The 17,920-nt window shown below is 42.6% G+C and overlaps 1 protein-coding gene across 9 annotated transcripts in view; it reads left to right on the top strand.

Annotated features, from left to right (window-relative positions):
• Nucleotides 1-17,920, top strand: part of DOCK9 (dedicator of cytokinesis 9) — a 262,790-nt gene that overhangs the window by 230,415 nt on the left and 14,455 nt on the right. For 4 of the 9 annotated variants that reach the window (XM_008143977.3, XM_008143975.3, XM_028148931.2 and 1 more), the window contains exons 42-48: nt 74-187; nt 305-520; nt 1,756-1,813; nt 4,135-4,241; nt 12,975-13,097; nt 13,791-13,904; nt 15,419-15,565. In XM_008143977.3, the coding sequence (XP_008142199.2) occupies nt 74-187; nt 305-520; nt 1,756-1,813; nt 4,135-4,241; nt 12,975-13,097; nt 13,791-13,904; nt 15,419-15,565 (879 nt within the window). Of the gene's footprint in view, nt 1-73; nt 188-304; nt 521-1,755; nt 1,814-2,763; nt 2,842-4,134; nt 4,242-12,974; nt 13,098-13,790; nt 13,905-14,568; nt 14,605-15,418; nt 15,566-17,920 lie in introns of all 9 variants that reach the window. The other 5 variants (XM_054719897.1, XM_028148909.2, XM_028148927.2 and 2 more) reach the window with 3 other exon arrangements.

Raw genomic sequence — 17,920 nt, 5'->3', positions numbered from 1 at the left:
AAGGCAGGAGCTGAGCCCAGGTGAGGAGGCATTTGAAGGTGAATTGATTTGCTCACATTTGTGTGTCCCTAAGGTCATTATTTCCGTCAGCCAGCTGATAGCAGATGTTGTGGGGATCGGGGGAACCAGATTTCAGCAGTCCTTGTCTATCATCAACAACTGTGCCAACAGCGACAGGCTCATCAAGGTGGGTGCCCTGGTCCCATTGTCTTTCTCACCCCCCGAGACGCTGCCTCCTCCCTACCGTGTACGTGGACAGGCCGAACACAGCTGAAAACCACGTGTTCTCCCACTCCTGTTTCAGCACACCACCTTCTCCTCGGACGTGAAGGACTTGACCAAAAGGATACGCACGGTCCTGATGGCCACGGCCCAGATGAAGGAGCACGAGAACGACCCTGAGATGCTGGTGGACCTCCAGTACAGTCTGGCCAAGTCCTACGCCAGCACCCCTGAGCTCCGGAAGACGTGGCTGGACAGCATGGCCAGGATCCACGTCAAAAACGGGGATCTCTCCGAGGTAGCCCTGCAAGCCTTCCCACGGGCATTTTTTTGAGAAAACTGTGCCCCATTCACTAAAAGAAGCCAATTCTGAGAAAAATTTCCCAGTAATTAAAAGAAGCCAATTAGCCCTAGCCAGTGTGTTCAGTGATTAGAGCATTGGCCCGCACACCTAAGGGTTTCAGGTTTGATTCCCGATCAAGGGCAACCCCGTTGTTCAATCTCCTTTCCAGGTTAGGGTGCCTGAGGGAGGCAACCAATCAATGTGTCTCTCTCACATCGATGTTTCTCCCTCTCCCCCCATCCTCTCTTCCACTCTCTCTAAAAAACAGTGGAAAAAATATCCACGGGTGTGGATTAACAAAAATAGAATAAAATAAAAAAGAAGCCAATTTAAACAGTGTTAGGCTCAGGGTTACTTCATAGTCATGTAAGCATTTTAATAATTTACCAAATTGTAAGGGGATATGTATGTCACAAAAGGGCATTGTTTGAAAGCTCTTAAAAACATCCATGTTCATGCAGATGCCTGCTAATTCAAGTGCACTCAGTGTCTGCATCCAATATCCCCTCTAGTTCTAAAATTCCTCTATTTATGATAAAATTAAATTTTCCTTTTATTAAAGTATTGATAGGGCATACGTTTTTCCCCTTTTGAGGGTGTTCATTGCCATCTGCGGCCCTGGTAGGTGTTAGAGCGCCCCCTCGTGTTCAGATCTGCCATGTCTCAGTAAGCAGACAGTGTGGGGAGGAGTTGGGTGTGTGGGATCCGGAAAAGTGTGGAATCCCAGATCCAACATTTACTGACTCTGTGATACTGAGCCCGTTTTTAACCCCGGTGTGTCGATAACATCTGTAAAATGGGGGCAATAAGGAAAACAGTAGGCTATAAGGCATGCTCTTATTCCCATGAAAACTGCGTTTAGGGTTGTGCTAAGGCATGTAGGCATGATCCATGGAATTAACAAAGAAGCATGCTTTTACTTTTAAACTTCTATAATTGCTTAAATTAGTGAAATTACGTTCCACATCTGAAAAAAAGCTTGTAACTTTTTTTCATATCGATTATTTATGGAGTCCATTCTGTTGGACAGTTGTTCCACTTCTTTCCAAAGGTAAAGATGTCAGCTATTAGGAACATGAGTTGGTGCCTTGGGATCTAACATAAGTACACACAGGCATTAGGTTTCTGCCTACGAGCATTTTGGCATGCTGCATCAATGGTGATTCTGAGGCCTGTGTCTCTTGTTGCAGGCGGCAATGTGCTACGTCCATGTCACAGCCCTGGTGGCAGAATATCTCACACGAAAAGGTGAGGAGTTTCCTGTGTTTTGTGAAATGAACATAAAACTGTACAAAGCAGCAAAGATAAGCAGGAGCCGTTGAGAAAGCAGGAGGTGGGGGATTGTGTGGTGTGTGTGTGTGTGTGTGTGTGTGTGTATGTACACGTGTGTACGCTATTCATTGTTTTGTTTGCAGGCGTGACATTTGCTTGACTTGGTAGGCACAGCAGAAATGCCAACATCAAAAAGAAAAGTGGGTGGCATGTTGTCGTATCATCTCTTGCTAATGGCTCCATCGCCCAAAGACTAGTTAATGAGCTTTGCAGTGAAGTGAGGCCAATCTTGAGCTGAAAAGATTTTATTTTCCCCTTAAGATAGTTCCCACTGGAACTATTGATCTATCAAAAGACAGTTGTCACGGGAGCTCATCAGACAGCATTTTCTGGACCGTGGCCCAGTTGGCTTGATTGTGTGAGGAGGCAGCTTGCTGGCTGGAAACCTTGCCTCCCCGTGGAAGGAAAGGGCAAGGAGTGAATGGTGCCCGTTTGTGCATTTCATATCTGTTCCCAGATTAGCAGGCCATGAATCCTCTCATGTGTTCCTTTTGGTTGAACACCAGTTGCTCATTTCCATTGCAAAATCGGTGCAGCCTCCAATGGCGGCACTTATTTTTGGAGCATGAGGATCTTGGAAAATCTGGCTGTGTGTGCACGTGGACAAGCACAGCGGTTCCAGGTCTGGCTAATGAGGAGAGTGTTTACAGAGTGAGAAATGATAGGAAGTCACAGGTGCCTGGCCAGCGAATGTCTATATTTCTGGTGTAGCTGGCTGTTTGGAATGAAATTTAAGTGAGTCTTAGGCTTGCCGTACATCAGAGCCTGAGAGAGAAAGAAATTCAAGAAGAGCTCCATATTCTCTTACTACCAGCCCGCTTTCCTGTTGAGACCTATTGTCAGGTAATACGTTTCCTCATGTTTAGAAGCAGACATAGCCCTCCGACGGGAGCCAACCCTCTCCCCCTACAGCTACAGCACCTGCCAGAGGAGGCGCCAGGCAGGTGAGCCCAAGGGTCGGCCCGGTCCATGGGGCCCCAGCCGTCCCATCCACATGACACTCAGAGCTGTGGGGACTTTCTTTTTTAACTCTGCCTGGACAGCCTTGGCCTTGGCTCTCCTTTCTCCTTCTGTTCCTGCCTCTCTGTTCAGTGGGCAAGGAGAGGAAAGCCCTCTGGCCACCACAGTAGTTGTTCACTGGAGTCAAATTGTACCTTTCAGTGGACTCTGTCACCTAAAAGTGGGTGGTTGGCTTTTACAATTTTGTTTTTTGTACGTTAATGTATCTGAAGCTCCTGGATTAGGGCTTTCATTTGTCTCCATAAAACAAAAGCAAGTCTAGACGAGGATAGGGGCAGAGTCTCGTGTGGAAACCTTGACCAGTATTAGCAGGAAAATCTCTGGCTTTAGGTCCTACTCCTATAAGACTTGATTTCAAAATTCTCTGTGTTCCTCCTGTTCCCAAAATATGGGAGGTCTGAATTCAAGTTTTGACTTCTGTTTTGGTTTATTGTAAACAGTGATCACAAAATAGAGTAAAAGACATTTCAAGTCCTTCACTTGATTATTTTTGCAGAGACCCCAAATGGACCATTATTGCTATTACCTTATCCCAGCTGCAACCTTATTCCATCCCCCCTTAGAGAGCTGAGTGCCTAGGCCCCTGAAGCGCTCATGCTTTCTGTGCTCTTGCTCTCCAACTGTGGGGGAAAGAGGCCTCTCCTTACCCCAGACAGCCCATGTGGAACCAGCTGAGTCAGCCTCTGGGCTCATCACTGAGGCTGTTGAGTTACATCTTGGTTTTATGGACTGCTTCATGCAGGAAGGGCAGGTTCTGGGTTACTCCCAGCCAGAGTGGGTGAGATGACAGCTTGACAGAAATATAGTTATTTTTGAATCCAATATTTTTCCTTGATTGGCTTTGGCTTCTTTATTTTTCTTAGTATCTGAACACATATCATCTTACCAAATCGAATTTATTGTTTATTGGTCATTATTTTATAATTAATTCGATTCAATACCCAGTTCAGTTCATTTACAGTTTAAAGATTGCATACATTTTAGTAAAGGTGGGTGAAAAATAAAATAGGGCGAGAAAAAGAAACACTGAGGAAGTAAGTGAAGAAAAAGCACACAGTGGTCCCCAGGCTCCCACCGGAGTGCTGGCCTGAGACCCAGGGGATTTCAAAACCGGTTTTTTCATTCAATACAGAAACATTCAGGGCAGGAGGAACCCTCACGGTTCATCCACTTACGGGTTAATAACTCACTCTCTTCCCCTGCTGTCTCGATTCTAGGCATGTTTAGACAGGGATGCACAGCCTTCAGGGTGATCACCCCAAACATAGAGGAGGAGGCCTCCATGATGGAAGACGTCGGCATGCAGGATGTCCATTTCAACGAGGTGAGTGCCCCGGCCCGTGCGGTTTTCAGTGACGAGAACCTCCGCCCCTGTGGCTTACCCTGCCAGTGCGTGGGACAGAGGCCCTTCTCTCTGTAGCTGCTGTTGACACACTTTGTCTAACTAACGTAAAGCTCCAGACACCAGGAAGAGAGCAGCAGTTAGTTCTACCATTCGATCTCCCTTCCTAGGAATCCATCCAGGACTCCCAAGGAGAGTTTGAGGAGCTGGTTAGTAGTGAAGTGAGGCTGAGAGGTCAGATTCTGTGATGAAAGTTTAAAAATCACTATCCTAAAATGTCTAGTCTCAAATAATGTTCTAAGTTAAAACATGAGAAAGGAGGATAATATATTGTTTTTCATATTTAAATATTAAAATAATTTTAACCAAGATAGATCAAGTTTTATTTCAAGTATCCTGAAATAAAAAAAGCAAGCTGGTTATTACATGGCTTTAACTGTTCAGCAATCTCCACACCTTGAAATGCCTAGACAGACGTTAATTTTTTATTTTTTTTTTTACTTTGAAATCACTGTGGTAACAGGGCCCATGTGTTCTTGGCTTTGAACTCCTCACTTCAAGGCAAGTTTTAACTGGGTTTTTCCCTGAGAAGAAGCTTGAATGGATTTTCTCCTTGTAGAAACCACCCTTGTCCCCCATGCCAAGTCAGACCTTTGGGATGCAGCAATTCGTTTAGAATTCAGTAAGGAAAACAGTGATGTCAGCAACAATTAAAGATTTGAAAGTAAACAATTCTCAGGAACCTGTCCCACAGGGATGATAAAATAAAGCTCAAGTTTGCTCATCTGATTAAATACTAGGCTGGAATAATCATTACTGCCGAGAGAATTACCCAGTGAAATAAAGTACAGATTTTATTGGGAAAATTTGTGAATGGCACCCACTCTGCGCAATAGCCAAACATGTGATAGGGATAGCTTTATCAGTCATTTTCAGAATATGGATTGTCCACCCTGTCCTTGAAGCATACAGTTGGTAAATCTTTAACAAGGTCCATAGTGCATGATCTGTGATGATTAGGATGTGACACAGCAGGATTATAAAGTCCCAAGCAAGCGCTGCACATCTAGATTGAAACTAGCCAGGAATGGAAAGGATAATGTGTTCGAAAAGCCAGGAAAACACATATTGCCACTTACCTTTTTCCTTGAGCTATCAGGATGTTTTAGGAAAAAGAGAAAGTTGAAAATCTCTACCAGAGAAGGGAATAGGTATATACATAGCTTAAGAATCATTGTCCTTTTAAGCTGCATTATTAGATATATTTGAACGCCTTTAATGATCTCCTAAATGATTTTAGAGAAGTTACCTAAAAATACATAATTCTCCTCCCAGCAGGCCTCCGATGAGTTTTGTTGGTTGCAGTTCATGTTTCCTGACTTTGATCGCAAGGGCAGAATCCCCCCAGTTTATTTACTTTAGATTAGGTAAAAAGGAACATCCCATTTCTGTTTGTAATTTTGTTTCACAAGTTGGATTCTGTGCAGACTACAGAATTCTGAATCCTTTATGGTGTCAAAATTCCTCACAGCTCATGTGGTTTTGCGATCCCTCCCTCATTATGCCAGACAGGCAGGGTTCTGGAAGGAAGTAGGTGGCATGCTTAGGAAATTGAGAAAAGTCTAATAAAGGGACTTATTTTGGAAGTTTGAACAGGATTTGGGGAAACCAACAAGGAATATTGCAATTTCCTGAGATTAACAGCAGCTGGGTTACTATCCCTCGACCTATGGACTAATGTTGGAAAGAAAGAGAAACTACACCAAGGGACTGCCTGATAGGACTGTGGGCTTTATTTAGGGGAGGGCAAAATCCGGGCACCCTTGCAGGGAGGGAGCCATCGAGTAGCCACCCCACCCTCACTCTCCTCCTGACCTGAGCCTTCCATTGGCCGAGTCAGCCAGGAGCTAGAAGACAGGGAGCAAGGCGGAGGTTCTAGTGCATCCGCCTCCCAGAACACAGAGCGAGCGAGGGAGGGCAGGGCTGACGAGGACTGTCGAGGGGAGAGTGGAAATTGCAGTCCAGTTGCTAAAATTTCTTTGTAACCCTCAAAATCAGTATTCATGGAGGTGCTTGTGTGGTCACTGGGGACATGCACAGAGCGGCAGAAAATTTGAGCTTACCTGCTCCTAACTGAGGAGGCACAGGGAAACTTTTTGTCTTCTTGGTCTGGCTCTCGTGCTTTAACCAGTTGTCCTTTTCTACTCAGTGCCATGTTTTTCACATCTTTGTTCTTTTAGTTTGTGATTTTGCTATTTCAAATGACCCCCAAGTGTAGTGCTATCTCGTGTTTCTGGGCACAGGACATCTGTGATGTACCTTACAGAGAAAATACTTGTGTAAAATGAGCTTTTTTCAGGCATGAGTACTTTGGGTCATGAGTTCAATGTTAATGAATCAACAACATATACTACAGTAGGTGTCTTGACACAGAAACACATGTAAAACAAGGTTATTTACTGATTGGTTCTCAAAAATTTTGTAGCCAGAGGCTCTTAGGAACCTAATCCTGTATTTCCCCAAGGAGGGGTGGTTCAGTCTTCACTAATTCATTGATCATGGTGACTTTATACAGTGTCATTACCATGAGAATGAGAATCTACTGTATCTAGCACACTAGAAATAAAAATAATGTCCAGTAGCATATAAAAGTTGATGATGTGTTATTTCCCAAGTTTTGATTACCATCATCCTACCTAATAATAGACAAATATGCAAATTGACCATACCTCTGACACACCCACAAGCCACGCCCACTGTCTAATCAGAGTGAGTATGCAAATTAACCCTACCAAGATGGCTACAGCCACAGAGAGCAAGGTTTCCTAGGTAACAGAGGAAGCCAAGCTTTCCGCCTGCCCTTGCCAGGCCTAAGCCTCCACTCAAGCTACAAAGTTTCAATTATAGAAGGTAAACAAATTCAAACAGAAATGGCGGCAGAACAGAGCTTGAGAGAGCAGGCCAGGGTTGCCGGCGGCAACGGGAAGCAAAGCTTTCCACACACCCTGGCCGGGCCCACCCGCTTAAGCTACAAAGTTTCAATTATAACCCCAACAGAAATGGCTGCCAGCCGTGGAGGGAGCCCCAGGCTTGGCTCTGCTCCAGGCTACAAAGTTTCAATTGTAGAAGGAAAATAAATTCCAGATACCAGGGCCTCTGCTTGGGTTGCCAGGGGGCGTGGCCGGCCTGCAAACCACCACAGGCCCCTCGCTCAGGCCGCCCCACGCCCCAAGGGAACCCCACCCTGATCAGGGACACCCTTCAGGGCAAACCAGCTGGACCCCACCCCTGTACCAGGCCTCTATCCTATCTAATAAAAGAGTAATATGCAGATTGATCATCACTGCAACACACAATATAGCTGCCCCCATGTGGTCAAAGATCCTGCCCCCATGTGGACACAAGATAGCCACCACAAGATGGCCAGCAGGAGAGGGCAGTTGGGAGGCACCTGGCCTGCAAGGGAGGGCAGTTGAGAAGGACCAGGCCTGCAAGGGAGGGCAGTTGAGAGGGACCAGGCCTGCAAGGGAGGGTAGTTGAGAGGGATCAGGCCTGCAAGGGAGGGCAGTTGGAGGTGATCAACCCTGCAGGAGAGGGCAGTTAGAGGTGACCAGGCTGGCAAAGGAGGGAAGTTGGGGGCAAACAGGCTGGCAGCGGAGTGGTTAGGGGGTTATCAGGCTGGCAGGCAGAAGCAGTTAGGAGCAATCAGGAAGGCAGGCAGGCAAGCAGTTGGGAGCCAGCAGTCCTGGATTGTGAGAGGGATGTCCAGTGGGATCGGGCCTAAACGGGCAGTCGGACATCCCTTGAGGGGTCCCAGATTGGAGAGGGTACAGGCTGGGCTGAGGGACAACCCCCCTCCGTGCACGAATTTCATGCATCGGGCCTCTAGTATCATAATAATTATTGCAAAGTTATTTGCTAAGCTCAGTTCACTTTCTCAAACTTTCCCATTTTCCAACCATTCTGAGCAGTTTCCCTGGTTGAAGTTCATCTTTTTGTACCAAATATGACAGATTTTTTTCATAATGAGCTCAATTGTCTATAGTGTTGATTTGCTACTTGAATTCAGGCTTCAGTTTTATTAAACTTTCCATGTGTTGTTGATTTGACTAAACAAGAGTAAAACTAATATTCAAATCTTAGTCTCCCATATAGGAGCATTTGACCCAGGAGATTACTCACATAAACTCTGTTTTATATATATTCGTTAAGTGACTAAATCTAGGGCCATTTAAAACTATACCTGAAAGACTGCCATACACAGATGCCTTACCTGGAGAGACAAAACATGATTTTATTTTTTTAATATATTTTTATTGATATCAGAAAGGAAGGGAAAGAGAGAGAGAGATAGAAATATCATTGATGAAAAAAAAAAAAAAGAAATATCATTGATGAGATTCATTGATCAGCTGCCTCCTGCATGCCCCCTACTGGGGATCGAGCTCGCAACCGGGCATGTGCCCTTGACCAGAATCAAACCCGGGACTCTTTAGCCCGCAGGCCAATGCTCCATCCCCTGAGCCAAACCAGCCAGGGTGACAGAACATCATTTTAAAATCAACTAACATCTGTCTTATATATTACTTCCATTGTTGTGGTAGTTGATGTATGTCTGTATGCATTTTCATGTCTCATAAAATTATCAACATTTAAAAAAAATTATCAACATTTAATTATTAATTTATGTTTGACATAGAAAACTTTGAGTGTGGCAATATAGTCTTTGTTTACTTAATCCTTTTCACCTCCATTCCAGCCTCATCTCTTGCCACTCTCTGATTCAACTTTTATACTCCAACCCCTCATACTGCTTGTAAACTCCTCCCATACCTGCTGCCCTCTCCTGTGTCTTCCTGTGCAGTTCCCTCTGCCTGGAATGTCTCCCCTCTCATCCTTCTGACTTCCACTCCCACCTTTCTCCTTCATCTCACTAACTCCTGACCACTCAGTCAGTGGTCACCTTCTGCAGCCTTCCTTGCCCACCACTTTCCTCATCACTGGATGGATGCCAAACCTCTCTGCATCCCTGATTCCCTGCACATGTCTTTATCAGCACACTTGCCACCATCTTTTATAATCTCTTTATGGAGCTGTCTCCACAACAGACTCAGCTCAGTGAGAGCAGGAAATGCTTCATTCACCTGATGGTTAGCCACCCCAGTACTCACCTAGAGACACACTGACTACTGTTAAATAAATAAACCCCTGCTGCTCTTAATTCAGTGTCTACCCTTCATTGACGCTATGACAGAGGATCAAACATGTTAAAAAGCAACCATTGAAACCCTTACAAACTATATTAGCAAATTGAATCTGAGTGTATATAAAAAAGAGGAACACATCATGACCAAGTGGGGTTTACCCTGGAAGCGCACCATTGGTTCAACATGGGAAAGCCAATAAATATAATTCAACATATTAACAGGATAAATAAGGAAAACCATATGACAATCTCAATAGATGCAGAAAAATTATTTGAAAAAAATCAACATCCATTCATGATTTAAAAAAAAAAAAAAAAACTAGTAGAAAGGAACTTCCTTAACCTGAAAAAGATTATCTTTTAGAGCTAATATTACACTTAGTGGTGAAAGACTGAATGCTTTCCCCCTAAAATTGGGAACAAGACAAGAATATCTGTTTTCAATGCTCCTTTTCAACATTGTGCCAAAGGTTCTAGCCAATGTAGTAAGGCAAGAAAAAGAAATAATGCTGTCTATATTAACCTCAGATGCAGTTGTCTCTTGTGACAGAGAAATTCCCAAAGAATTTATGGAAGAAAATACTAAAACTAATAAGTGAATTTAGCAAAATTATAAAATGAAAGATCAATATACAAAATCAATCAACCTTATTTTTAGAGATCCTTATACCATAGTTTTACTATATTGTTAATGATAATCTTGTATAGTTTTTACAAACAAATACACTGGGTGACTTTCAGTCTTATTCCAAACTTTTATTTCCTTGAAAAGAATAAATTATTAGAATTTAAAGAGACTACTATTTATAAAAACATCAAAAAACATGAAACTTGGGTATAAATCTGTGTACATCTGTATGGTCAAAACAAGACACTGATGAGGGAAATCAAAGAGGATGTAAATGAATGAAGTGATGACTCAGTGTTAACATGCCAATTCTTCCTAAATTGATTTATAGATTCAAAGCAGTCCCAATCAAACTCCCATCTGGACTTTTGGTAGAAATCGACAAACTGACTCTAACATTTAGATGGAAAGGCAGAGGAACTAGACTAGCCAAAACAATTTTGAAAAAGTTGGAAGAGTCACACCACGTGATTTCAAGCAGTGGTCCTCAACTGGGTTTGATTTTGCCCACTTCTCCCCGCTGGGACATTTGACAAATCGGGAAACATTTTTTTATTGTCACAGGGGTTTTTTGGGATGGGGTGGGGTGGGGAAGAGTTGCTCCTGCTACTGGCATCTTGTGGGTGGAGGCCAAGGATGCTGCTAAACATTCTGTAATGCATAGGAGTAAAGAGTTGTCTGGCCCCAAATATCAGAAATGTCACTGCAGAGCTACAGTAGTAATCAAAACAGTGGGGTATTGGCACAAAGATAGACATATATCAATGGAACAAATAGAGAAGCCAGAAATAGACCTGCACACATATGGTCAATTAATTTTTGAATAAGGTTTAAAAGCAATGCAATGGAAAAAAGATAATCTTTCATCAAATGGAAAAATAGGACATAGATATGGAAAAAATATATGTCGACACATACTTTACACTATATTCAAAAATAACTCAATGAATCGTAGACTTAAATGTAAAATATAAAACTTCTGGAAGAAAACATAGGAAAAAATATTTGTGAACTTGGGTTAAATAAAGATTTCTTAGATAGATATATTATATACAGGACAATCCAAAAAGTAAAAACTTGATAAATTGAACTAACTCAAAATTAAAAACTCTTGCTCTTCAAAAGACACTGTTAAGAAAATCCAGAGACCAGCTACAGATTGGGAGAAAATTACAAATCACATGTCTGGTAAAGAATTTTATGTAAAATAGATAAAGAACTCTCAAAACCCAATAACAAGAAAATCAACAAACCAGTAGAGAAATGAGCAAAAGGTTTGAATAGATACTTCATCAAAGCTATACAGATGACAAATAAGCACATGAAAATTTACTCAACATCATTAGTGAAACCCCACCCAAATGGGCTTAAACAGGAAAGGTCAAATAAATTGGCTCCCATTAGGAAATTCCACAGAGAGATTGGCAGCAATCAATCCAAGTGTTTAATAATATTGTTGCTTTGGGAAGTAGGGGGAGCCCTCCACTCTGTTACTAAGGGTGACAGGCCCCTGACTACTCATGAGGTGAATGTCAGCCCCAATCAAACTACATGCTGCCTCTCTTATGTCCAGTCTGATGAGAGCACTTCTGTCCCCAAATCCCAAACTGTCCAATAATTTACCCTGATTGGCTGGTTTAGGTCACATGTCCACCCATGATGGAGCAATGCCTGTGGCCAGGAAGTAGATTTATGCTGATTACTTTAAACCTGAGCCACAGGCCCCAACCCTGTCATGGATAGTATTAGCTTCCTCGAAAGTTTAAGGATTTTAAGGAGGCAAGGTGAGGACGCAAACTTCAGCAAATAGAAATCTCCAAGGGAAGGTGGAAAGGATGCTGGTGAAGCAGGCATAATGCCTACCACATGCCATCGCTGAATTGTTCTGAGTTGTTTAATTAGGTTAAAGTCATGCCTAGTAACTCTCCATGTGGCAGCATTGTCATCATTCCTCAAAAAGGAAAAAAAAAATTTCTAATTATATTTCTAAAAAGAGAACTAAGAATAAAACTTGAGAACCTATGAGAGGCTATTAGTGTCAGTTTCTTCCTTGCAATTTACTACAGAGTCATACAATGTGTGACCCTTCATTTCTGCTTGCAAACATGCCTGGGAAATGACTCATTAAAAATTACAGTGACGAGTTCTTACACGCATGGATGTTACTGTTTAAAAATATTCCATGTTTTGGCCCTGACCAGGTAGCTCAATTGGTTAGAGCAGTGGTTCTCAACCTTTTTAATGACGTGACCCTTTAATACAGTTCCTCATGTTGTGGTGACCCCCAACCATAAAATTATTTCTGTTGCTACTTAATTACTGTAATTTTGCTACTGTTAATGAATCGTAATGTAAATATCTGTGTTTTCTGATGGTCTTAAGCTCTACAGCAGCGGTTCTCAACCTGTGGGTCGCCTAAGACCATCGGAAAACACAGATATTTACATTACGATTCATAACAGTAGCAAAATTATAGTTATGAAGTAGCAACGAAAATAATTTTATGGTTGGGGGTCACCACAACATGAGGAAACTGTATTAAAGGGTCGCGGCATTAGAAAGGTTGAGAACCACTGGGTTAGAGCATTGTCCCAATTCACCAAGGTTTCAGGTTCAATCCCCGGTCAGGGTACATAGAAGAATCAACAAATGAATGAATAAATAAGTGGAACAACACATTGATATTCCTCTCTCTCTCTTCCTCTCTTTTTCTCTCCCTCTCTAAAATCAATAAATTTAATAAGTAAATAAATAAATAAAAATATTCCATGTTTCAACATTTCCTCCTAGCCATCTTAACCAGCTATGCATTCTGCAAGGACACACTGTTTTGTTCCTTAGTAACACTCCTTTCTGGCCCATGGCCACCTTCTTTGGTCAGGATGTGCTCATGGAGCTCCTTGAACAGTGTGCTGATGGACTCTGGAAGGCCGAACGCTACGAGCTGATTGCTGACATCTATAAACTCATCATCCCCATTTATGAGAAGCGGAGAGATTTTGAGGTATCTGAGTTATTTGTGTGTGTTTTTTCCAGTGTAGAGGACAGTGAAATGACATATACCCCCAGATTTCCTTACATGCAAAGAGAGCAAGCAGGCCACGGTCAGAGATGAGCATGTGGTCCCCTGACCCTCCACGTGGGACTGGCAGGTCACCACCCTGAGCCATCAGGCATCCCACACCCAGACCCCACCTCTAGGCAGACCCCCACATCTCGAACAACAATGGTTGGTAGTTCTGACACCACTTTTGAAAGGTGCCCGGAACAGTTTCATAATCACCAGGTGCCTTTTTTTCTCAGGACGCTTTGTTGTTCCCCCTACCTGGGAAAACAGTGTCCCTTCCATGCTTCCTGGCCTGGGAGGCCATCCAGTTTCTCTTAGCATATCAGATGGAGTAGGGAGATCAAGGACTGAAAATGTCATCATAGGTCTTTATCATCTCTGACATTTGAAAGCAGAATTTGCTTACTGCATTGTGGAAATTTGATGGGTTCTCATGTGCACACTGGTCCTTTGGATAGGAAACATTACAATTCAAAAATGATCACTACCAGTTGTGCAATCCAAATATAGTCTTGATTTTTTTTAATAACTCAAGTCCAAGGATTTTTCACCCACGTGATCTCATTTGCTGTTTCAAACTGGTTGTACGCATTGCAAGCAGGGAGAACTGGGTTTTGTTCTGCTTTCCAGAGGCTAGCCCATCTGTACGATACTCTCCACCGGGCCTACAGCAAGGTGACCGAGGTCATGCACTCGGGCCGCAGGCTCCTGGGCACCTACTTCCGAGTGGCCTTCTTCGGGCAGGTGAGCCTCCTCTCTGTTCTGTAGGCTGGCCCAAGTCCCTTTTTCTTTCCCTTAACTCTATAAAATTGTATTTTGTACATGTTCTGCTTTCTATAAATGCTAATTTGATGAATTTGTCATGTTTAGTATGATTCTTCCTCAGTAGTAAACTTTCTGCTTTTCTTTTTTTTTTCTTTCTTCCTGTCTTTTATTTATTACTTTCTTAAGGCAGCGGTAAGTTCTCCCTCCATAAGACTGTCTTAGTGGCATCTTTGGTACTTCATATGATTTGCAAGTTTCCTTTTCAAGTCTATATGTATATCTGTCCAGTCATCACAGACTCCAAAAACATTAACATTTTGTCCCATTTACAGAAATAAATCATTTGTTTCCTCATACATTTATACTGCATGTTTTAAACAAAATTTAAGACTTCCTGGTTTCTTTTGTCTATGTGTATCTCTACCTCTTGTAATATATCATCTCCACAGTATATTTACCATTGTAATATTTCAGGAACCCCGTACAAAAGGGTTCATTTAAATTTAACTGAATGTTTAACCTCCAAGACTCTAACATGATTAAATGGTATGAATTATAATTCATTTATTTAGGTCGTGTGGTTTTTCTATGAGCATTATATAACCTTCAATTTATCCTGTTATTGTCTTTTATAACTTTATAGCAATACCAGTTTACAGACAGTGAAACAGATGTGGAGGTAATTACAGTAAAAGCTTAATAAGCAAGTAATGTAGTGAAATTACTGCATCTAAACTCCTAGTTTGATGTGGATGTGTTTCTGTTTCATGTTAGCCTGTATATTTTTTTATATATATACTATGTTTTTGGCACCACTTTTCCTCCTCTATTTTAGATGAGAAATGTTTTGTTTTAATTTATTTCAAATATTAACCCCAATCTGGACTTTCAAATTTTCAACCTTTTTCACTTCCCGTGCAATTCTAAGCCTTGTTTTACTCAGGCCTGATTGGTGCTAAAATATGATGATAATGGAAATATTGGAGATATGGCAGCAGATATGACTGGTGATAATGAAAATATTTTCTGATGTCATGCTACAGCCCTTTAATATGTTTCTCATCAGTAAAGCAACATAGAATTTACACAAACTTTACTTGGCTTTTGCTGAACCTACTCGGGACCTAAAAGCTTCCTCATGTGCCATAAAGTGCTGTATGAGCTTTTCCCCATTGATTTGTTTCTTGGGAATGTGAAACAGGCTTGTTGCCCATCATCAGACTTCACCGAGAGAACGCAGTCTTAAATCCCCAGTCTCTCATCTCACTCAACACTGAATGACAGCATTCTTGAATGCGTTTGCAGTTTTGTGTTTTAACTTTATCTTTGCACCCAGACTTCATATTATTATCATTTTCCTTCCTGTTTGAAAAGCCTGTTTAATTAGGATTTTATTTTAGAATCTTTTATTTTTTAACCCTTATAACCCTTCCCGGGTGGTAGCCGTGGGCTTGTATTCATTGATAGCTCTCTAATTGCACTCTATGTCACAGGGATTCTTTGAAGATGAAGACGGGAAGGAGTATATTTACAAAGAACCCAAACTCACACCTCTGTCCGAAATTTCTCAGAGACTCCTTAAACTTTACTCAGATAAATTTGGTTCTGAAAATGTCAAAATGATACAGGATTCTGGAAAGGTAGGACCATGTTTGGAAATATTTTATGGCAATATAATATTATTTGGGTTATGCATGATGGATCATATCATATAATAATAATAATTAGACCGGACATCCTTCCGAATGACCTTCCGGATGAAGCCCGGGCTGTGAGGGAAGCCCAGGTCCCAGGTGCCAGAGGGAAGCTGGTGCCAGCAGCTGGGGGAAGGAAAGCCTACTCTTGCACGAATTTTGTGCATCGGGCCTCTAGTATATTCATAAGTGTGTATAAAAAAAAAGAGAGAGACCCAGGAAAAATTAAGACTGGTTGGCCTTGAGTGGCAAGTGTATGTATGTTTTTCTGGGTTTTTTTCTTCTTAATACCTTCCTTTACTTTCTAGATGTTCTTCATTAAGCAGATGTTTATTTTATAATTTTAAAGAGACATTCATTTACAAAATAACACCTGAAGGAATGTAACTTTTTTAGTCCAGAAAGTTAGAAACTCTGTAAGAGGAGGGCCTGAGGTTCTGTTTCTCGTAGCACTTTCCCCTGCACTCCGCACTGGCTTATCTGTTACCTGGCACTCTGACTGATCGGTGGATGTAGGGACAGATGGCCAGCAGACGGACACATCAAGGAATGGACTCACTAGCCAGCACGTTCATAGGAATGAGACCTACCTTCTGTCTGGAGAGGCTGTCCTCTGCTGCATCGCTCTCATGAAGACCCTTTCTGAACCTGCTTTGTTTTTCTGGTACATTTATGTGTCCCACTGATTCAGGATGTCTCCAGGAAGTGGGCTATCCCTTTGCTTCCTGAAACTCAGGCCAGGGTAGAGCTCCTGTTCTTTGCATTAAAAATGCTTCCCCTGCTCAGTTTGCAGCAATGACAAGCTCTCCCTCTTTCCAAGCCCACCCTTTAGGAGGCTCCCCAGTGTCTGGAATCTTGGGGCCCTTCGTTTTCTCCAGAAAATAATCTTCCAGTCTCCTGCCCAGTGGTAGGGAGGGGACATAGGGAAGGGGGTGGGAGCGATTCTGGATTCTAGATGCAGGAGACAGGCACAGGCTGACGGTCCGAGGTTGGCCTGCAGAATTTCACCTATTCGCCTGTGTTCCACTCTGTACCTCACTCCTGTTTTCCGCTGACACTGGTGACCCCACTTAGACTTTTTCCAGACCAGTTTCTCCAAGGAGCATTTTCCTCTTGTGGGGCAAGGATTAGGGCAGGAACCTGGGGTTCCTACACTCCAGATAGACTTGGGGCCACCCACCCTGGTTTCTGCCCCACCCCTCTCTTGGGGCTGGGAAATCCAAGGTCAAGGTGCCAGTAGATTCATTATCTGGTGATGTCCTTACAGGGTGGGAGGGGTGAGGGAGCTCTGTGGGGTCTCTTTTATAAGGGCGCTAGTCCTATAATACGTGTTCTATCCTCATGACCTAATCACCTCCATCCCACTAATGCCACCACATTGGAAGTTAGTCTTTCAGCCTGTGAATTCTAGGGGACACAGACACTCAGTCTATAGCAGCAAGCTTCTCAGGGGTGCTCCTCTCCATCGGAACTTGAATTAGAACTTCTTCGCTTTACTGAATCACATAGCACACCTCTGCTCGCCCGCCTTCCAGAAATTCTAAACTCTCCAGTTCACTACTGTCTGCCATCCTCTTTTCTTGGTCCTCTCGTGTTAATTCTGTACTGTCATTTTAACAGACTGCACAAAGTAAAAGGGATAAATACATGTTGTTGGTCCATTTTTAACCAGGAATCTCAATACAACCTTATTAAGGCCTACTTTCTTCCTAGACCAAATTACTCAGGTCCAATTTGCCTTTCTTTCTGGAACCGAAACCTTTGTCTGGGTCAAGTTGTGACTTGAACATTATAGCCTTTTCTCAAGGTTCTTTGCCGGGGTGTTTCTCAGCATCCAGAAGGGTTCAGGAATCTGGAGAAGGGGCTGCGTGTAAATTAATAAAGAGAGTAGACATGAAATATAAATTTGGAAGGCATTTTGGGGAGCCAGAGGAGACCTAGCTTCAGTAACCAAGTTCCCCGAATCTCTGGATCCCTAGCTTTTTATTAACACAAATTGCCCTAAGGCAAAGCAGATATACATATCAAAAGCAAGGTTTGGTATACAGTAGGCATTGTCAGGTTGGAGGAACTGCCTCCTGGCTGCTCAGCTGTTTGGCCAGCAGCAGGTAATAACATGTAGATTGAAATGCCCTCAGCTGTCTGGCAAAAGGCAATAATATATGCATCTTTTTCAGGTTTGGGGAAATGCTTTCAGCCATTCCAGCAGGCAACAATATGATTCAGCCCTGCTGAATATAGAAGCCCTTCAACCTTCTGAGGACTTCTTGCATTTATTATGACATGCTGGAATTAGCTTCC

Source organism: Eptesicus fuscus, chromosome 8 (assembly GCF_027574615.1).
Source record: "Eptesicus fuscus isolate TK198812 chromosome 8, DD_ASM_mEF_20220401, whole genome shotgun sequence".
Classification (NCBI taxonomy): Eukaryota; Metazoa; Chordata; class Mammalia; order Chiroptera; family Vespertilionidae; genus Eptesicus; species Eptesicus fuscus.
The sequence above is the reverse complement of the archived record's forward strand: the minus strand, read 5'-3'. Positions and strand labels throughout refer to the sequence as shown.